The sequence below is a fragment of the Sciurus carolinensis genome, chromosome 11 (genome assembly GCF_902686445.1).
Source record: "Sciurus carolinensis chromosome 11, mSciCar1.2, whole genome shotgun sequence".
Taxonomy (NCBI): Eukaryota; Metazoa; Chordata; class Mammalia; order Rodentia; family Sciuridae; genus Sciurus; species Sciurus carolinensis.
In genome coordinates this window covers 101,614,359-101,636,071 of record NC_062223.1, presented here as the reverse complement: position 1 = coordinate 101,636,071, position 21,713 = coordinate 101,614,359, and the positions used below count along the sequence as shown (strand labels likewise).

At 32.4% G+C, this 21,713-nt stretch overlaps 1 protein-coding gene across 2 annotated transcripts in view; it reads left to right on the top strand.

Moving 5' to 3' along the window:
* The window catches only part of Pgr (progesterone receptor), a 71,430-nt gene extending 51,023 nt beyond the window's left edge, over positions 1 to 20,407 (top strand). The window contains exons 4-8 of one of the 2 annotated variants that reach the window (XM_047517283.1): positions 624 to 929; positions 10,894 to 11,038; positions 12,777 to 12,907; positions 15,687 to 15,844; positions 18,454 to 20,407. In XM_047517283.1, coding sequence (XP_047373239.1) covers positions 624 to 929; positions 10,894 to 11,038; positions 12,777 to 12,907; positions 15,687 to 15,844; positions 18,454 to 18,609 — 896 coding nt within the window. In that variant the 3' untranslated portion in view covers positions 18,610 to 20,407. The remainder of the gene's footprint in view (positions 1 to 623; positions 930 to 10,893; positions 11,039 to 12,776; positions 12,908 to 15,686; positions 15,845 to 18,453) is intronic. The other variant, XM_047517285.1, reaches the window with a different exon arrangement.
* The last annotated feature ends 1,306 nt before the right edge of the window (positions 20,408 to 21,713 follow it).

The window sequence follows — 21,713 nt, the reverse complement described above, 5'->3', positions numbered from 1 at the left end:
TCTATTCATCTCACCAGCAGGCTTTTTTTTTCTTCCTAACACACCACAATTTATCAAAGTAGCAATCCTAGAGATTGCCTATAAATGCAAACATGTCTGACCAGCATGGACAGCAGGGTGCAAACTCCATCTTCCCTGATTTAGAAAAGGTGTTCTTAAATTTGGTACCTTAGGTCTCAAAATAGTCTATGGTTTGATTTCAGGGCATCTGTGAACCTGCTAAAACTGAATAAAAGATCTTGTGCAGTTTGTATATATGCATATCTTTTAACAGTTTCTTAAAAGAATAAACCCCAAAAGAACTCCCTCTTTAAACTATGTTTCAATTAATGTAGTCTGTAGCATTAGCTTTTGAAGGCAGTCCTGTCAGAAGAATACTGAGGGTATTCTCTACTAAAAGCTACTTGTCTTTTCATTCTTTTTTACACACACAGCTTACCCCACTAACCCAATGAATACTAATGTCATTTAAATAAAAAATGAGACGTAATATTTGGATTTTATTTTATATTAATGGATTGATGCTAAAATCCATAATGCTGTGATTCTAAGGCTTACGAAAAACGTTATACTGCTGGATATTTAGTTTGTATGTATTTATATGAACTTTGTTCTTCTCATAGGTCGAAAGTTTAAAAAGTTCAATAAAGTCAGAGTTATGAGAGCACTGGATGGTGTTGCTCTCCCCCAGCCAGTGGGTATTTCGAATGAAAGCCAAGCTCTAAGCCAGAGAATCACTTTCTCACCAACTCAAGAAATACAGTTGCTCCCCTCGCTGATCAGCCTGTTGATGAACATTGAACCAGAAGTAGTCTATGCAGGACATGACAACACAAAACCGGACACGTCCAGCTCTTTGTTGACCAGTCTTAATCAACTAGGTGAAAGACAACTTCTTACAGTAGTCAAGTGGTCGAAATTACTACCAGGTAATCATAATTTATATATAATAGCAGGCCTTAAATTTTTTATTGTTAAACAGTCTGTGCAGTAAATTAAATCCAACAGCAAGTTAAAATACATTCGGTAGTTCAAAATATTTACTAAAGATCATATATATGTGCTATAGAAAGACAACAGTAGCAAACACATTGAATCTTGTTGATAAATCAAGAATTATATACATGAAGCAGGTAAGGAATAGCAGAAGTATATTTTTGTCATAGTTCAGGAAAATACATGTTGACCATCTTTTTTTATGTCTAGTTTATTCTAAACCCTAACTGAATCAACTTCAGTTGGTGGAAAATAAGATGGAATGCGTCTACTCATATAACAAACCAAAATAGCATTCGGAATACAGTAAGCTGTCAAGTCGATTAACAAAACAAAATTAACAAAAGAAAAGAAGTTATTTAGACATAGAGAAACGAATCTTTCGTCACCATTTCCTCTATTTCATACAGGGGTAAAGGCAGAATTGCCTAGTAGCACTGAGAATTGGATTATATCATTGTGGAAGTATTTCAGTCACTTTATAGCTATCTTTGCTCCTTCAGCATAGCTCCATAGGAGCCAAGAGGTTTGAAAGAATAACAAGGATGAAATTCTCACTTCATTGAATCTCAGACTGCAGAGCCAGGAGAAGAGGTGTACCAACTGCTGTGGGGGCGTTAATCTCATGATTAGAAATAGAACACTTTTTTAAAAAATTATATGCTTGTCACACCAGTAACATCCTTATTCTTCCTTAGAACAATTTATTTTTCTAATTTCTGATCAAGAATGAAACATATTATGTCCTTTTGTCCCCAAGGAAATTAAGTAGCTTTTTTTCAAAAGAATTTCTTCCTAATTTGCCTTGATACTTTTCTCAGTTATTATTCTACCTGAAAGGTTTGAAATATAATACTTGAATAGTATTGATCATTCAAAGTTACATGAAACAGAAAAATAGATTCCTGTTTGTTGAATCTTTAAAAAAAATGTATTAAGCAAAGTTAATAAAATTCAGTATTCTAACAAGATGAAGTAATTTATAGAAAAATCAAAATACCAGGTTATTATTAGCTTCATTCTAGATGAAAGGCCTTGAACAGGTAATATTTTTTCCAACTAGAAAAGTTCTGAATATTTAGAATTATTGTAATAAGGTTATGAAATTCAGTAAATCTTTGCTAAGCAAAATGTCATAATACATTGATAAAATTATTCTTTAAAGATATGTGTTTTAAAGTGCTTTTAATTTTCTGCTTTTCTGTTATTTGGAAATGGTGATTTCATTGATTTTTGCTGATATAGAATATATTCCTTTTGTTTGCATTTTGGTATTTCTTTGTTGTTTAATAATATACTATATTATAAATCAATGCTATAAAATAATAAATAAATGCAGTATAATGTGAAGAAAGGTTAGGGGATGGAAGGGAGAGACAGGAAGTTTTGGGGATTGAAATGGAGCAAATTATGTTATATGCATTTATGAACATGTCAAATAGAAGCTATTATGTATAACTATAATGCACTAATGCAAATATTCTTAAAAATATTCTACCAACAGCTGGCAGATTTAGAAAAAATAATCATAATTAAAAGATAATTTATTTACTTTCAATTAAAGCTAAGTGAACTTGTTAGTTGAAATAGTTAACTACTAGGAATTTTTAGTTTGCACACAATATCATAAAAGAACAAGAGGAAATTTTTAAATTGAATTTGATGGCAACTTTTTTAATGTTGCAAAATATAATTTATGTGTAGCAAATCAGAATGATTGCAACACCATTATTACACATACTGTTTTCATTAACTATAAACAAGGAAAGCATTGACACTATCAAAGTATTATGTGGTCCGTGGCCTTTTAAACCACATTTAAATAAACTGCTTTTTGGGAGTAGCACTACTGAATGAATAATGAAAGTGGTCCATAAACAAAAGTCACTACTATATTGACCTCTGAGAAAAGGCTGAGTGACATGTAATCTGGTATCATTAGTTACTCCAAACTGATTTGGAGTTGATTTTAAACATGGTTGCAGATTTTATTCACCAATTCAATAAATGTTTCCTACACACCTCCAGTGTGCAAGAGCCAACAATTAAACAATGGTGACATTTTGATGCAGTCTTTCTAGCTTCTAGCCATCAGTTTTGCACATAAATTATTTTTTCCATTCATTCATGTGTAAGAAGACTAAAAATTCTACATAAGATGGACTTTTGTTAATGGGTTCTTTATAATAAACCAGAATGTGAACTACTTATTTATAGCACAATATGTATACATTGCATGTGCACACACGCACACACACACACACACACACACACACACACACACACATATATATATATATATATATATATATATATATATATATATATATGTACACTGCTAGGAAAACATGTTGACAGATCAGGTCATTCTTTCCTAAGAGGAAAGTATTTGGGAAGTCAGGTTAAAATTGGATGCAGAATGATCATCAGAACAAAGATCATTGCACTCATGAGTGCCCCAAGGTATAAATCTGCAGGTGCCCTGAGGATTCTTATTGCTTAATCAGAGCTTCCTCATTTCTTCTTTGTCTATACTCTTTCATTACCTTTGACTTGTTGATCTTAAGCAAGTTACAATAACTCTTGCTTACCTTACTTCTCTCAGATAGTATTTCAGATATATGCTTTTTCTATTCAGTGAAGACTTGCAAGGTGCTCTGGCCTCCTGACAGCATATCTACAAACCATCTCTTAGAATACATTGCTTCTGACATTTAGAAATCATGTATGCGGCTTTGGTGGTTATTATTTTCTAATTTGGAGTGTGGAAGAACACAATATCTACAGAATTTTAAAAATGAATATAAGCTATTTCTGCTATTAGGAAATTTTCTACCCAATGAGTGAAATAAGATACTAGACAGTGCATGTGGAAATGACATAAGATACAGATATAAGAAAGTAGGAACAGAAAACAGATATATTTCACAGGGACTAGAGAAATGAGAAAACATACTTTAGTTCATCTTGATAAGAAGAGGAAGTCATCACCACTATTATGAATAACTGTAATGCACCAATAAAAAAATTTTTAAAAAGAAGAGGATAGCCAGGCATGGGGCACATATCTATGATCCCAGCATATCTTCTATTTGGTGAAATATCTATTCAGGTCAATGTTTTCACGTTTCAAATCTTGCATTTTTTGATACCTCCCTTTTTTCTTGGTTTCAATTACCCAGACTATTTAAATTTTTATTATTAGAAGACTGAGACAGTACTTTGCCTCATTTTCTGATTTTGACACATGCCAAAACATCTTTTGAGTCATTGGCAGTTATTGCATTTATGAAAAAGGATTTTTTCCTTTCTTCCTAAATCATATAAGTAAATTGAATTATTGCTTTCCAAAAATGTGATGAGAAAAAAATGAAAGTGACTTACCAGGAGAAAAGTTAGTTGATAAGTGCTTTTATGAAGGCCTTCATAAACCATTTTTCAAAAATCCCATTCTACTGAAATTACTATTTCCAATGTTGGTAAAAATTTTTACTCATCAAATCAATTAATATTTTCATCCCTTAACATGTTTCACGTGTTACAGGGGCTATTGGCAAAGTAATCATTTCGTGCTGAAACTCTTTCTTTGAATTCATCACTTTACTTTCAGGTAGCTATGTTTTGTTCCATTTGCACATTGTTTGACTTCTTGTGTACTTGCTCTTCCACCCACACCATACATTTGGCATGTCTGAGTTCTGTCCTCTGCTCCAGTAATTTCTTAGTCTGTGTGGCCTGGATGAGCTCATTCCTAGCCCTGTCTTTTACTGGTTCTCCACTCTAGTGCTCTACTATTAATGTACACACCAGCCCACACCCTCTACTAAGCTTCTAGACCATATATTTCAAGTGCTTGCTCTATTATCTCCCACCCAGATGAACTTCCAAGTCAGCATGACCTTCTACTTCGAAAACCTAAATCCTCTTTGTTTAACTTGAAATGACACCTCAGCTAGAATCTTTAGTAAGATCTTTAACTTACTTTCTTCTCAACCCCTGTCCAGGTACTTGCCAAAGTCTGTCAACTGAACCTATAAAATTCATGACTCATTATTCATACTACTTCCATTGCTCCTGCCCAGACTTAATTTGGTTGTCATCTTGATTTTTGACTCTCAAACAATCCTCTATTCTACCTTAAGAATCATCTTTCTTTATAATAGAATGAGACAAAAATCATTACCCTATGTACATGTATGATTACACAAACGGTGTGACTCTACTTCGTGTACGACCAGAGAAACGAAAGTTGTACCCCATTTGTGTACGATAAATCAAAATTAAAATAGGAATCATCTTCCTTAAGCAATTAAAATCAATTATGTTTTTCCCTTTTCTTTTCAAAGGCAAACTCCTCGGCCTTAACAACCAAGGCCCTCCGGGGTCTTGCTCCTGATTTTGCAACATTATCTCTCACCAGTCCTCTCTTCAAGCAACTCTAAGGTCCAGTTCTTAAACACCTTTTGCTCAGTTTCCTGCTTCCTTCTTTTACCTGTATTGTTTTCCCTGCTTGGAGGTCTGTCTGTTCTCCTGCATCTTCTTGGAGCCAGCCCTTGACTAGCCATCAAGAGTCACATGACCCAGCACTTCCTTGGGAAGATTTCACTGATCTTTCCCAGACGAAGTCAAGGAACCCTTACTCCCCCATGTCACCCTTGCATTTATCAACCATAACACTATCACTCTGAGCTGAAACTGTGTTCTGCTTTTCTGTCTGTCCCACCAGATTGTAAGTGTTAAAGGCAGGAACAGAATCTTAGTAAATTTTATGCTTAGTTGTGAGCATAATGCTTCTCTTCAACTGGGTGTTTAAAAATGACTTATAGAAATTTAAAGTATGGAATTAATACAAAAAGAACTATCATGCCTTAGAACATTAAAACATTGTCACTGTTCATAATGCAAACATTTGGTAATAATATGCATTGTAGTGAAGCTTCTCTATGCTCTTCCAAGTTCATACTTGTGTATGAAAATGTGCACCTTGCTCAGGTAGAGAAGGTATAGAAACACAACCCATATATATTTTACCAGAAATTGTCTCAGAGAACCTAGCAGGTCATACAGGCATCTCTTTACTTTATACTTTCTTTTAATTTGTTTTAAAGCATTAAGAATTAGCTCATAGCCAGAGTATTTTTCAGGAATTATCAGGTAAGTCACTTGAAGGGAAAAGGTATTTTTATACCACTTGTTAAACACAATTAGCAATCATTCATTATGTCTCTTTGTGAAGACTTTCCATTTTGATCATCAGTTCAAATGTACTGTTTCCTGATCAATATCACTAATGGGAATTTTATCTCAGCATTCCCATCTTTGTTTCAGTATAAGGTAAAGGAATGATATTATAGTTAATGGAGGGAAAAAACTGTACTTTTGTACCAAGCATGTTCCAGATGATTTAACCATGTACATTTATCACAGAGAAGCCCTCAGAAGGTGAAGAAAATATAGATTATCTGAATTCTATTAGATGTAAATATACTTTGTATTATAAATATTGGGAATTGGGTAAGAGTTAAGGTATTTCAACAAAATTACTCTCTTTCAGTATAATAAAAGTATCTCTTCATTTCAATGCAAAACCGGAAAGATACAAAGTAAGAAAAAGTGAATATAATTATGTAAATATAAACAATCTCTGTTTTTGAAAAAAGAACAAATGAATTACCTATTAATTTGGTAAAAATGTTAAAACTCATCAGAGGTTAATATAAAGCAAAGGTCTAAAGTGAAAAAATGCAGCATAGTAATGCCAAATATTTAACTATTATAAAGCACTTTCTTTAGAAAATTATAAAAGTGACCAAGTATGGAGACATATAAATATATTCTTGGGGATTATAGTGAACAATCTATCATGTTATAATACATCTGATTAGTGTAATTTCTCTACAAGACTGCCATTTTATATATTTACATATATATATATGAAGTACAGAATTTTCTATAAATATAGATATATCACATATCTTTTGAATTTACTGCCTTTGATAACATACTTTAGTTGTATTATACAGGTTGCATAATTGTTGAAAAATATCTCCTGACACATAATTTTGATCTCACTGTGTTTTAAAATTAAAGACTTTCTATCAAGCTGATTAGTGGCCTTCATAGGACCACTACTCTAAGAACAATTCTGTTACAGGAGTCATTCATAGACTAATAATAAATATCTCTATAGTGCTCTACAATATGAATAATTATCCATTTGAGTCTTATAGCAACTTATTGAATGAGTTATCATTATCAATGCAATTTTACCCATGAAGAAATTTAGATTCAGTCATATTAAATAACTTGCCCAAAGTGGCATTTAGCAAGTGACAGAACCATGACTAGAAATTCTTTTCTCCAGAACTTTTTCTAAGGTAAGAAGACCAGCTATATACAGATTATTATTAAATATTATTAAATGTTCAATTGACAAAAAGATTTTCTGTTCTAGATTTATAGTGTTGAGACTCATTTTTTTTCCTAAAAGGCGAGTTATAGATAGTGATGTACTTGAAGGTGCATTTAAGTCATAAGAAAATAAATTACTGTGAAAACTGCAGGCCAAATTTTTATTGGCTGATTATATAGGGAGTCTTTCTGCACCCGAGTAAATCAGAATTCTTGGAAACCAACAACAACAACAACAACAACAACACTGTTAATTATAAAAAACAAAGCAACAACAAAAAACCTCTGTCTATTCAAAACAAAGGAAAAGAAAAAATTACTGGGAGATCACCAGGGAGCACTGAATAGAAACTAGAGGATAAAGTTGGAATATGGGTAGAAACTGAGGCATAAATCAGCATGACAAACACACCCCTCGGATCCAACTATCACTTGGCACCACCACCAGACACCACCACCATCAGGAATGAATAACTATATGCTTTGTTTTTGCTTTACAAATCCCGATTACAAGTTCTGGTACTACCTATTCCATAGGCCAGACTCAGGCCATAAGCCCAGGGAAGCAGAGCTTTGAGCCAGCTTCCTTCATGGAAAGGTGGGGCACTTGCTGTCACCAAACTGCAACTAGGGTGATCTCTACTGCAGAGAGGAAGAAAGGAAGGAAGTTAGGTACTGAAGAGCCCACCTTCCAAGAGGAAAACTGCTGCTGTAATATCCCTAGTTATAACATGCACTAGAGTTCTTTTCAGTTCATTCCAGCGAGGTTAAGGAATTCTCAAGAGACAGAAGCAGCCTTCTTGAAGTTCACATGCGATGGGACCATCCTGAGTGTGTGAGAAAAAGAGAGCCTTCTGCCCTGATACTTCCTTAAATGTCGAATATAGTCAGAAAATGAATTTCTTTTGCTCTTAGTATCTAAGGAATTAAGTTTTGTTTTAGTTTTACTTCTCAATTGAGTAATTTCAATGTATTGAGTGAATTTCAATGGATTTTTAGGTAGGACAGTCATTGTTCAAAGAGTTTTAAAGAGAGTGGTTGATGTTTACACCAAAACATATTTTTCTCTGAAAATTTAATATTTCATCCATTTTCCTTGTTTCTACTGCAGTCAGATACAAATAATCCCACATTTGCATTTCCAGCTCAGATATCTCCCCATCCTAATTCACATGCCCTACTACTATCTGGATATTCCTGAGGTCCCTCAAACATACCCATAATTACTATTTTATCTATACCTTGTTTCTCCTCCTTTAATTTATCTCAGCAATGCTGCCATCCCTATAGAATTTAGGTGAAAATACTGATAGACGCATTTGAGTCTTTCTTCTTCCCACTTACATCTGATTATTTTCCATATCTCTTTGATTTTATTTTTTAAATATCTTTCAAATGTCCCCTTCTCTCTATTCCTTCATGTTGATTTAAGATAAGACTGACATTCTCTTTCAGCTGACTGCCTACTGTTTTCCCTAACTCAAGGACATGCTCCATGAATCCACCTTCCACACAGCTACCAAGGGTCTTTCTAAAACACATATAGGCCATGTCCCTCCCATTGCTGCTGATTGACATACAAGACCCTCCAAGATCTGACCCAGGTCTACATCTCCAAAGACAGCTTTGCTTCTCCCTCTCATAAGTTCTTCAGTGCTGAACTAGTGTTCTTCTTCCAAGAATTAGGAAAAGATGAAAAGAAGAACTGCAACCACTGGGTCATCCTCCCTCTGCCACCAACACCAGAGAAGGGCCTGAAAGAGGGTGAAAGATCAGAGCTTTTGTGCACACACACACATGCACAACTCTAAATCACATGGAAGTTTAAATCAAGATTGGATTAAAAACACATGTGAAGAAAGAACCTATAGAATGGGAAAAAATTCTTTGCCACCTATGCCTCAGATAAAGCATTCATCTACAGGATATATAAAGAACTAAAAAAAAAAACTTATCACCAAAAAAAAAAAAAAAAACCCCAATCAATAAATGGACAAAGGAACTGAACAGGCACTTCACAGAAGAAATCCAGTCAGTCAACAAATATACAAAAAAAGGTTCAACATCTCTAGCAATTAGAAAAATGCAAATTAAAACTACACTACAATTCCACCTCATTCCAGTCAGAATAGCAAGTATCAAGAACACAAGTGACAATAAATGATGGTGAGGATGTGGGGAAAAAGGTACACTTATAGATTGCTGGTGGGAATGCAAATTGGTGCAACCACTCTGAAAAGAAGTATGGAGTTTCCTCAGAAAACGGAATGGAACCACCATTGGACCCAGTTATCTCACTATTCAGTTTATACCCAAAAGATTTAAAATCAGCATACTACAGTGACACTGCCACATCAATGTTTATAGTGGCTCAATTCACAATAGCTAATCTATGGAACCAACCTAGGTGTCCTTAAACTGGTGAATGGAAAGAGAAAATGTGGTACATTTACACAATGGAGTAGTACTCAGCCATGAAGAGAAATTAAATTATGGCATTTGCTAGTAAATGGATTGAGACTATCATGCTAAGTGAAATAAGCCAATCCCAAAGAACCAAAGTTCAAATGTTCTCTCTAATATGTAGATGCTAATTCACAATAAGGGGATAGGGGTAGGGAAGAATAGAAGTACTTTGGATTAGAGAAAGGGGAATGAAAGAAGGGAGGAGAATAGGATAGATGATAGAATGAATCAGACATTACTTTCCTATGTGCATATATGAATACACGACCAATGTAATTTCACATTATGTACAACCAGAAGAATGAGAAGTAATACTCCCTATGTGTATAATATGTCAAAGTACATTCTACTTCATGTATAACTAATAAGAACAATTTTTTTAAAGTTTAAAATTAAAAAAAAAAAAAAAAAAAGTGACCCAAAACCCTGGAATCTACCTAAGACATTTAAGTGTTACTAGAAATTTGGATGTACCACAATTGAGGGCAGTGGTTAATACCAATTTATGTTTAAATGCCCCCAAATTGAGATTACTTGACAAATTGAATATCACTCAGGCATCAGCTCGTGATCTTTCAGGAAGCTTTGCCCGACCTGTCTTCTGATTGCAGCTTCTCATCACTGCATCCCTGTGCCTGTTTCTCCTGTTGAGTTGTGAGCTTCTGTTAAGGGTGAGGATTGGGTCTTCTTCATCTTCATAACCCCAGCATTTTAACAAGGTACCTGGCACACAAATGGGTCTCCAGAAATGGGTGTTAGAAGAATGAGAGATGGGTGATTGATTCAGTTAGCAAATTCCCAGAAGCGCTAAATCACAGTGACTAATTTTTTAAATGACTTCCAAATTCGTTGCCTCTTTTTCATTTACAGGCTGTATCATTTATTAATGTCTCCTGAATTTAGGAAAAATTATATTGAGATTTAAACCCTACTTATGTCTCCTTTCAAACATCTGTGTCTTTTCAACATTTTTGACATAAGTGATTTTTGTGCTCATTTCATTTTAAAAATTTGTTGTAGGTTTTAGAAACTTACATATTGATGACCAGATAACTCTTATTCAGTACTCTTGGATGAGTTTAATGGTGTTTGGACTAGGATGGAGATCCTACAAACACGTCAGTGGGCAAATGTTATATTTTGCACCTGATCTAATACTAAATGAGTAAGTAGTAACTTTTGTTGTTCTTGCTACCGTCGCAAGTTATGTTTGCAGCATAATTCTGAAATTATAGTTCAATAAATGATCATACCTTTGGTCTCTTAAATAATAGAATTTTCTAAAATATTTCTCACAATTACTTCAGGATACAACTTGATATGATAGTCTTAATAAAATTATATCATTCATATCAGTAATTTGATATTTTGAGTTTTTTCTTCTTGTTCCAATGTGTATTATTGTCTCAAACAAAAATTTTTAAATTCTTCAAAACCATGCTAAGAAATAGGCTTAAAGACAACATCAAATGTTTATAAAATTAAAACTTCATCCCATAGTATAATGAAGATAATGAAATAAATTAGAAATATTTTTTAAAGTATTGACTTACCTTCAAAAAGTAAAAACATCTTTCTGCTTATAGGAAAAACTAGCTTGGTAATTTATTTTAAAAACTGAAAAGATAAATATTTTAATTTTCTATATTACATATAAATAACCAATTAATTTTCTACTTATGACCTTTAAATTAATAAGATTCTTTTCATGGTAATATTTATGATGTTCTAATGGTGAATGCTGACTTGCAAGTATTTAAATTAGTAACTTACCCCCTGTCTAAGTTTTCATAACTTATAGTAATTGTCATGTTTCATTCTGTTTTATTTTACAATTCCTTGATTATTAAAAAATCAGCATCCTTCATTTTACAGTTCAAAAAACTGAGGCTCAGGTTAAAGGTCATATGTTTTGTCTTATATGCAGAAGTTCCAGAGGAAAAAGAAAAACAAGGGTAGGGGTGGATCTCCTATGAATGAAAGGGAGATCAGTAGAGAAAAAGGACCAAGGGGTGACAGATATGGAGGGAGGGAGGGAATACTGGGGAGCAATATTGGCTAAATTATATTGTTAGATTGTGTGCATGTACAAATAGCTAACAACAAATCTCATCAACACGTACAACTATCATGCACCAAAATAAATAAATAAATAAATAAATAACCTGCTAAAGAATCTGATAGGATTAATCTTAACTCTTTTGAGTTAAATCTAGTATTCTTTCCACTGTTCCTGTTAACATCACTTGATGGTCGTGGACATTATAAAACAGCACAATGGTTGAGAAAATACCTTAAGTAAATGTTCTCAAACTTCAGAATTGGTGTTTAATCTTGTGGATTATTTTATACTTGCTAACATTCTCTTTTATTCTCTATGTCACCATATATTTCCCGTAGGAAAAGTCACAGTGTGGTAACTTTCTGCAAACTAAAACAATTCTCATGTGAATAACATACACACACACAAACACACACCCACACAAGCTTTCACAGAAAAAAAATCAACAGTAAATAAAGCATTTCTGAGCATCCCTCAGCTGCACATTCTCAAATCCTACAATTTTGCTTTCCTTCCTTGCTTTAGGTATTTAAAGTGTGGTTATAAAAGAAAGAAACAATATTAATTTTGGTCTATGTGTGTCTAATAGAATGTTCTAGTTTTCAAATATCATAACACCAAATATTTAATATTGTACTATAAAAAAAGCTTAAAGATGTTGAAAATTCCAAATATTAATTACTTAAAATAGTAGACATACTCAATAATATGAGAGATAATTGCCAAAATCATATTCCCTGATACATTACATGAACTGGCAAAAACACTGTTTTTTGTTTTTTGTTTTTTGTTTTTGTTTTTACCTATTGCTTTTTCTTTTATGTGTTATGTGTGGTTCAAGGCAGCGGATGAAAGAGTTGTCCTTCTATTCATTATGCCTTACAATGTGGCAGATTCCACAGGAGTTTGTCAAACTTCAAGTTACCCATGAAGAATTCCTCTGTATGAAAGTACTGCTACTTCTTAATACAAGTGAGTGAGTACAAGTAACTTAATAAATAATATTTAGTTTCTTAACTTTAAATCCATTAGAAAGGTCTCAAAAATATTATATAATTATAGATAAGGTATAAATCTTAGATTTTAACTGCAAAGAAACAATATCCAATATATCATCATAGACATTAATAAGCTTACTTGATCTTTTGTCATATCTTACCTACCATTATAATACTAAAATAACCTAACCAATTTGCTTATTTTAGATAAAATCTGATTAGATGATTTTCATGTTCACCTAATTTAATATTGTACACTAATTAATATCACATAAACACAAAATATGCTCCCTTTACAATCCCCCATAAAAGTATTTACTATATAAAATACACAAAAATATCTATTTTGTATGAAACTATTCTTCTTCTATCAAGATAGGCTACAACTGCATATTGCCAAGTCACCTGTCAATAACTAATTCCTGCCCTTCTTTGTGTGACAACCATGAATCCTATAGTAGGAATATAACAGGTAGACCTAGATCTCCAGTGTTCATTATATCACTAACATAATTCTGTACTTATGGATAGACTCTATCATGCTGGGGCAACAAATAGTCCCCTGTACGTCCAGTGCACATCAGCATGAGGCTCTGCTCATGATCACTGAGGAAGCCTGGAAATGGAGGTTGTGTCTTGATGTATGCTTTACAATCACTAGAGCAGTGGTAAGGAAAAGAAGTGACATGTATACGCCTTCCACTCACGTTCCATAGAAAGCAAGATTCTTGGCCACTTACCACTTCAAAAGGGAGAAACAAACATTTGGCAAATGGTACTTAATGTTTTTCATATATCCTAATAAGAATTTTAATGGGATTTGGGGCAATGGGGAGAAGAAATTGGCAAAGCTATTGAAAATCCATCTTTGAATCTAGGATAATAAATAGATAAGAATTATAAAAATATGAGGGGAAATAAACTTGAAGAAATATAAATTATTTCCAAATCTCATCTAGGAAATAACTTTATAAAAATAAATGCAAAGGTAAAATTGTCAATGAAAAAGTTTCAATGATATGATATTTTAAAAATGTAACGTCCTATTTGCCTCCAAAAATTAATACAGATCTTCAGGAACAGACAACTGATTAAAACACTTATTTTTACCATTGTGCCTCACAAAACTACACTTAAATCTTAGTAAGTGGGTTTACCAAGAAAATACCAAGAAAAATGGTTTAAGATGCATATTCAAGAGTGAGGGAGATACAGAATTGTTTGGAAACAGAGGTGTCCAAGTTTGAAAGAATAGTTATATGAAGTAACTTGAAAGAAGAGTTCATAGATGAATATGCCCTAATTACATATACATATATATACACAGGAGTTTTCAACTGAGCAAAAACTGCATATTGCCAAGTGAGCCATCAAGAGACCTGTTTATATTCAGAATCTGAGCATTTGAAAACTCAAAACTGAAGAATTAACTTCTTGATTATCTTTGGTTTGCATATGTGACCTTCTTTTCAGAGGGGAGTAGAATTCAAAATCTGATTAGGAGGCAGAAGATAAATAGTGGTTTTTAAAAAGTGGTTTTCTTCTTTCTGGACACATATTTACCTTTAAACTGAGAGCTTTTATTTATAGAAATATTGTTAGGGATGAAGATCATGAATGTATAGTAACATTAATTTAAGACATTACGTGATTTTTCTTTCAGTAATGGATATGGCCATGGGTAAAGCAGATAGTACCCTTGCAGTTGAACATTGGATTTTAGGGAAAATATAGTTAAAGAAAAAAAATGAAGCAAGGAAGAAATTGGTATTCTGGTGGTAGACTTGCTAGAGAAATCAACCAGGGCATTTTAGATAAATGACAACAGAAGGACCTAAAGAATTTATGAGAAAACAATGGTGAAATTGATAATGCAGTGAAAATACAAGAACTAGCAATTATGTCTCAGATCTGAATACAGGAATTAAGGATTTCAGAGATAAATATCAAATTATTAGTTGGCATCATAATGAGAATAACTGGCATTCTCATTAAATCAAAACTAAAATGTGAATAACAGTTTTCACTCTCAGTATTTAATATTGTTCCATAAAGATTGAACAATGCAATGACTTATGATGCAGAAATGAGAGGTACAGCTATTGGAAAGGGAAATGAAAATGAAAACATTTGCCATGTAGTATTTTTGAATATCAAGAAAACCAAGATTATCCACCAAAAATTGCTACAATTAAAAACAAACTACAACTAGATGTCTGTGTATAAGAGAAACATTCAAATATTAATAGCTTTCCCCATATCAGCAGAAAAGCATTAGAAAATTTAGTAAAGCAATGTTAAAATGACAACAACAGAAAAAGACAGGTTATCTAGCAATAATCTTAATGGAAAATATTTGAGATTTGCATGAAGAAGAAATTACAAAGAAACCCAATCATTTGTTGAAAATAAAAAACCAGAATGCATTTATAAACCAAATCAAACCAGGTATTTGAGATAGGATTATAGAATAAAATCAGGTGCTTTTCTGAGCAAATGCTAAGTTTAATTCATAATTCAAGATACAGATCTGAAACAGGTAAGCTGAAATATTCTTTAATATGCCTAGTTGGTCTTAAATTCTTTCAGAATTAGAAGTTTCATTTATCAATGTTTTCAATACTGCTGTCTTTTCCCTACTTGAGGAAAACACAGGATTACATATAAAAGTAATCATTATCTAGCTCAGAAATGTATAGGTTGTTAGTGTTATCTTTTAAACATAACTGCCACTTGTAATTATCTTCCTATAGTTCCTTTGGAAGGACTAAGAAGTCAAAGCCAGTTTGAAGAGATGAGATCAAGCTACATTAGAGAGCTCATCAAAGCAATTGGTTTGAGGCAGAAAAGTGTTGTCTCTAGTTCACAGCGTTTCTATCAACTCACAAAACTTCTCGATAGCTTGCATGATGTAAGTATTTTGCTCCCCAGGATATCAATAGTTTTTCTCTAGATTTCTCTTAACTTTTTAATTGTTAAATCTAAATTTTACTTGATATGGTTTCCTCACATTTTTATTTATACTTCTGCTTTAAAAGAGTATTTGTATCAGACTGCTCAGAATTTATATTGTGCTTTTCTCATTTTCAGTGTAGATCACTCAAATATCGTTTTACTAGAATTCATATAACCTGAGAGTAATTTAATTGCTGATAGGAATTATGATACATTTTCAGAATATGTTCTAAAATATTTTGCTTAAAATTAGAAAAGTTTTATTAGAAAATATATAGGAAAGCAACAGTGTGGGTGTGAATCCTAAATAACAGGACTGATGTGAAATCAGGTACTATATAGCAAGAGCTAAACTCTGCATGCTTTTCAAGGTTTTATTTTTTAGAATTTATCTTAAAGACATAATAGGCAAGAATTTAAGTTCTTTAAATTCTTTCTGGATTTTTTTTTATCTCTGCTGTGATGAACAACCCAAAAATGTCTAACATCAGAACTGGATTAATAAAATATATGTGGTTAGTCAAGACATACTGAATACAAATTTTATTGCTGCTGTGCTCAGAAACCACATTAAAATGACAGTTAAGGCATAATAAAAAGCTGTCCACTCACCAGGTCAACTTTTTAGTTCTTACTCCTGAATATGCATAGATGGCCAAGAGTGTGAAGCCTCTAAAATGCAAAGCAGACAACAACATAAGCAGGAAAAAAGCAACTTGAAGGAACAAACCATCGGTAGAGAACAAAAGAACACTTAAGACCCTCAGAGAAATAAGAATGATATTTTGTCTAAGAAAGGAGACTAGAAAAGAAAGAACATTGAGCAAGAAGAAAATGCTTTTGGATAATTGAAAACAGAGAAGAAATTAAAATTTCAACAAGAGGGATGAAATATTATAAACTCTCAGAAAAATAATTTAAAAATTAAAATAAGGAAAATTAGTAGAGGTAGCAAAGTTAGGGGATTAATCCAGGAATTTCCACCCCACAGTTAATAGAATTTCTAGAAGAAAGATTAGAGAAAAATCAGAGAAGGAGATTAGGTAATAATGAAAGTTACTGAAACTGAAGAATACCTACTTTCTAACTGTATGGGCACAGTGTACAAGCATCGCATACTTGAACAAATGTACATTATTATAAAATTTCATTATATCAGGAATGAGGAGAATATCCTAAATATACTAGTGAGAAAAGAAAAAGTCACAAATTCTTCACGTTCAGAATGACATTGAAGCTCTCAACAGCAACACTGGAAGCCAGAGGATAACGGAGCAATGCCTAAGCAATGCTTCCAGAATTTTGATGAAAAAGAAAATCTTCCAAGAATTAAATATCAAGCCAATCCACCAAACAAGTCAATGACAACAGAAAAATAGTATTTCTACTCATGCAGTTCTTGAGAACTACCACAGGATGTATCACAGCAAAACAATAAGTCAAAGAAGCAGAGGATCCAACCTGAGAGTGATGCCAAAGATGCCCTAATAACTGTCCAGAACAGTCTAGATTGGAGCAGAAATACAAAGGGTTCTGGAATACCAGCTGCAGGAATAAATGAAACTGGGACATAACCATGAATGAAACATAACCATGCCAAGGTGAATTTTTTTTCATTTCTGTCAGAGAATTTGACTATAGCTTTTTAACAATATGAAGAAAACAAAGCAAACAAGAATACCAGGGGATTCGCTCTTACAAAATAAAAACAAGTCATGTAAGAAGGAAATGTAATCCAGAAGGGAAACAATACAAGTCTTTATAATATAATTGCTAGAAACTGATTTAGCCAAAAGTTGAAATGTATGTAGAGAATTGGGGACAAGAAAAACTGTAGTTGAGGAGCAGGGTATGTAGTATAAGAAAGCTAGATCCTCGATTTTAATAGCAGGAACTCAATAATGTCAGTGTTAAAAGAAAAACTTTATTTAAGATACAGATATAAATGTCAAAAGACACAGGTTTTAAAAAAACAGAAAGCTGTTCTGGGGAGCTGAAATAAGAATAAGTGTATCAGGGAACAGAAATTTTGTTCCTGCTGCTCTGCTGTTTTTGTTATAAACCTTGAAGTTCTTTTTAACTTTCAAAATTACATACATGAATTACTTTGATAAATATAAAAATTTGATTAAAATGTTGAGTTATTGACATAAAAACATGTCAACATATAGTTATGTGAAAAAGCCAGATTGATAAATGGAATTTATGTCATAATTTCATTTTTAAAATATACATATGTGTAATATTGTAAATACACTTGTGTATACCTTTATATATATATGAAAGGGAAAAAACTTGAAAATGTTTTGAACCTGAAATGTTCACTTTGATCATTCTGTGAGAATATGAATAATTTTCCTTTCTTTAAATCTTTCCTTAGTATTAGAATGTTCCATCATTAGTATATAATACTCACACATTCTAGAGAATGATGGGAGTTATTTTCAGTTTGGAAGGAAGAAAACGTCTTGATAAGTATTTCTGTTGTTCGCATTTATTGCATAGCATAAAAATTTATTTATCTATTTTTTTTTTATATTTCCTACCCATTTGTTAAACTAACAGCTTGTCAAACAACTTCATCTATACTGCTTGAACACATTTATCCAGTCCCGGACACTGAGCGTTGAATTTCCAGAAATGATGTCTGAAGTTATTGCTGCACAGTTACCCAAGATCTTGGCAGGGATGGTGAAACCTCTTCTCTTTCATAAAAAATGAATGTCAGTTTTTCTTTCAAAAACATTGAATCTGTGGTATGTGATTGTTTTGGTTAGGATTATGAGGTCTTGCGTCTTTATATTCTTCTGAAAGCCTTACATTTATAACATATCATATTGTGTAAATTTGAGAAAAAATGTGATTCTAACTTTCCTTTGTAAAGCATCACTCAAATTTTAAGTGTTTTTGTGTGTCCATAGTTTCTTCTAGAGTTTACAAGATTGAAAGATTGATGAAGTAAATGCTATCTTATCCATATTATTTCATACCATTTAGGTGAGGATTTTTAACTTTTGCATCAAACAAAATTTCTACTTTAGAGAAAAAAACTCACGTGTCATTAAAAGCTATTATATATACTACTTTTGGATAGTTCCCTTTGCCCTTCTGGTTATATTTTAGAAAAATTAAACTTTAAATGGCAGGTAAAATTTAAACAAAAAAAAATTTATAACCTTAACCAGATTTTCAGAAGCATTTGAATGCAAAAAGTATAGAAACAGAGTTTAAAAACCACAAATAGATTGCTGTTTCTCAAATTAGTCAAAACAGCCCACATGTTAAATTATTTCCCAGATCAGAAACACAGATCTCTAGTAAGGAAATGAATAAGTAGCCATGTTGTGGTAACAATACTGGGGATTTTGTAGGTTTTTTATTAAACCTTTTTTTGGGGAAGGGGGTTGTCCTCAAATAAAGTACTGCAAATAGAAAATAGAGGTCAGAAGAGTCTGTGACCTAATTCCACTCCTTACCATTGGTGGCATGTGGAAAAGTCACTCAACCTTACTGATTCTCAATTTCTAATCTTTAAAAGTAGTGTAATGATATCTTTCCTGCCAAATGCTTCTTTTGGCCAGAATTTCTTATTATCATCTTCTCAAACCAAAGATATATATATATATTTTTTTTTTCTCTACTGCTCAAACAGTTGAGGATGGTGTTTTTCTGTGAAGCATAATAGATGAATCTCAGGTTGAAAATTTTTGTGAGTGCCTCTGATCCAAATCTAAAGGATGCTTCAGGAAATAGATGAATCTCAGGTTGAAAATTTTTGAGAACCTCTGACATAATTCTATGAGAGCTGCTTCAGGAAATACTAGATAATGACTTAAAACAATCCACTCAATTACAATAACTAGAAAACACACAATTCACATTGTTACTTGAATTGAAAATATTCCTTTGGAAGACAGACAAGAGTAATTTTTCTGTGGTGAGTCACTGGTGATCCTTTCTTAAAAAAGAAAAAAAAATATATATATATATAAAAGAAAAGAATATATACATAGTTAGTATTTGATATATGTACCAACTGTTCATTAGACCTACGTGGCACATAGAATATGTACATTTGCCAAGCTCCTACTGCAGGTGAAATCCAATCAAAATTAAATATTTTATTTTCTAAGGTAATTTTATATTATTTTTAGGCATATATATATGTATGTACAAAATTTTTAACAATTCAGATTTTTTCCTAAATTTCTTCAAAAGTGGGAATATTGCTATCTTACAAATAAATATTGCTATCTTCTTGTGCGGATTAATAATTGTTCATGAAAAAATTAAACTTTGAAAACAATATAGAAAGATTTCTATATGAAAGTTTCTGATTTCTGAATGCATATTAAAATTACCCCATTTCTTCAACTGATAAATACAGTTTATCAAGGGACAATAACATAAGAATATTCTTAATACCTACAGGACCTTTAAAACAAAATGATTTCATTTGATTAAAATGATTTTATTTGATTAAAAGTTGGTATAATTATGTTACCATAGTGATTTTTAACAATAAATTCTTCAAAGTAAAAAAGAATCAGTTATAAATAGTATCTACAAATAGTGAGTTCTTACAGGCATTTAATATAGCAATTAAAATAAGCTCCAATCAGGGCTCTTGGCTCAGGTTCATTACATCTATTTTGCAAATAAAATAGGTAATATATACATTCATAACTTTGGATTATAACAGTCAATGAGAGTTTAACCCACGAATTCCAAATAGCCTCAATAATACTATAGAAATGGCCTCTTCCTTATAATGTATGAAGTACTTGTCTTTTTCTGGAATTTATGTGTAATACATTATACTCTTAACTGATATTTGGTTCTTCATACACATATTCTCTCTCCACTCTTCAGGCCAAAGGTATCTTCCTCAAACTGATCTAATTATTCCATTTCCTCACTGAAAAATGTTCACTGATTTTCAATTACCTAGCACTCAGAGCTGCATATTAAAATTTTTCAAGCGAGCCTTTAAAATAGTATCATTACCTTAAAAACACTGGACTCCATCCTCAGCAATCATATTTTAATTAGTCAATTTGATGCATTCATGTTCTGTTCCAGCCATGCCAGTCTTTTACCATCAGAGTTTTTTGGTTTGGTTTGGGTTTTTTTGTTTGTTTGTTTGTTTGTTTGTTTGTTTGTTTTTGGAGGGGGCGGTGCAGTTTTGCCCAGATTTCCCTCTTTGGGCAACAATTCCATGATTTTTTAGCCTTTCAAGACTCAGTCAAATATCATTTCTATAAACTTGTCTTGAGTCTTTCAGAGTGATTTGCGGCCACTTATAGTTCAGTATGAGTTACAGTAGTATGTTCTTGTATTGTGCTGACTCTTCTATAGGTCTGGAAGACACTGGAGGGAGGGAGGGCGGCAAAAGCCTTGTTTACTGAGAGTAAAGTGACATGCTGTCCTCCACGCCACCATGGATCTCTATAATTCTTTGGTCTCATTGCTGAATGTCTTTGTACTCATGACTTCATCACTTTCTCATATCTGTACCCTTGACTGTCTCCATCTTCATTTCTTTTCATCACTTTTAAATTTGCCACGTTTTCTTTTACCTTGTCAGATCTTGTTCTTTATTGACTATAACATAGGAGAAGTCCATTTTATATATATTAAGAACAATACTTTTGTTTGCCATTCTAATTTTAAAACCAAATGAATGGAATATTATTTCCTTCCCTAAGAAAAATTCCACAATTACAACTGTTTCTTATATTTAATTAGCCCTAAATTGTTTTGTATTGCAAGCTCCAAAATAAAAATTTTCCTTATTTAGGAATTCATTTAACAAGTATTTATTG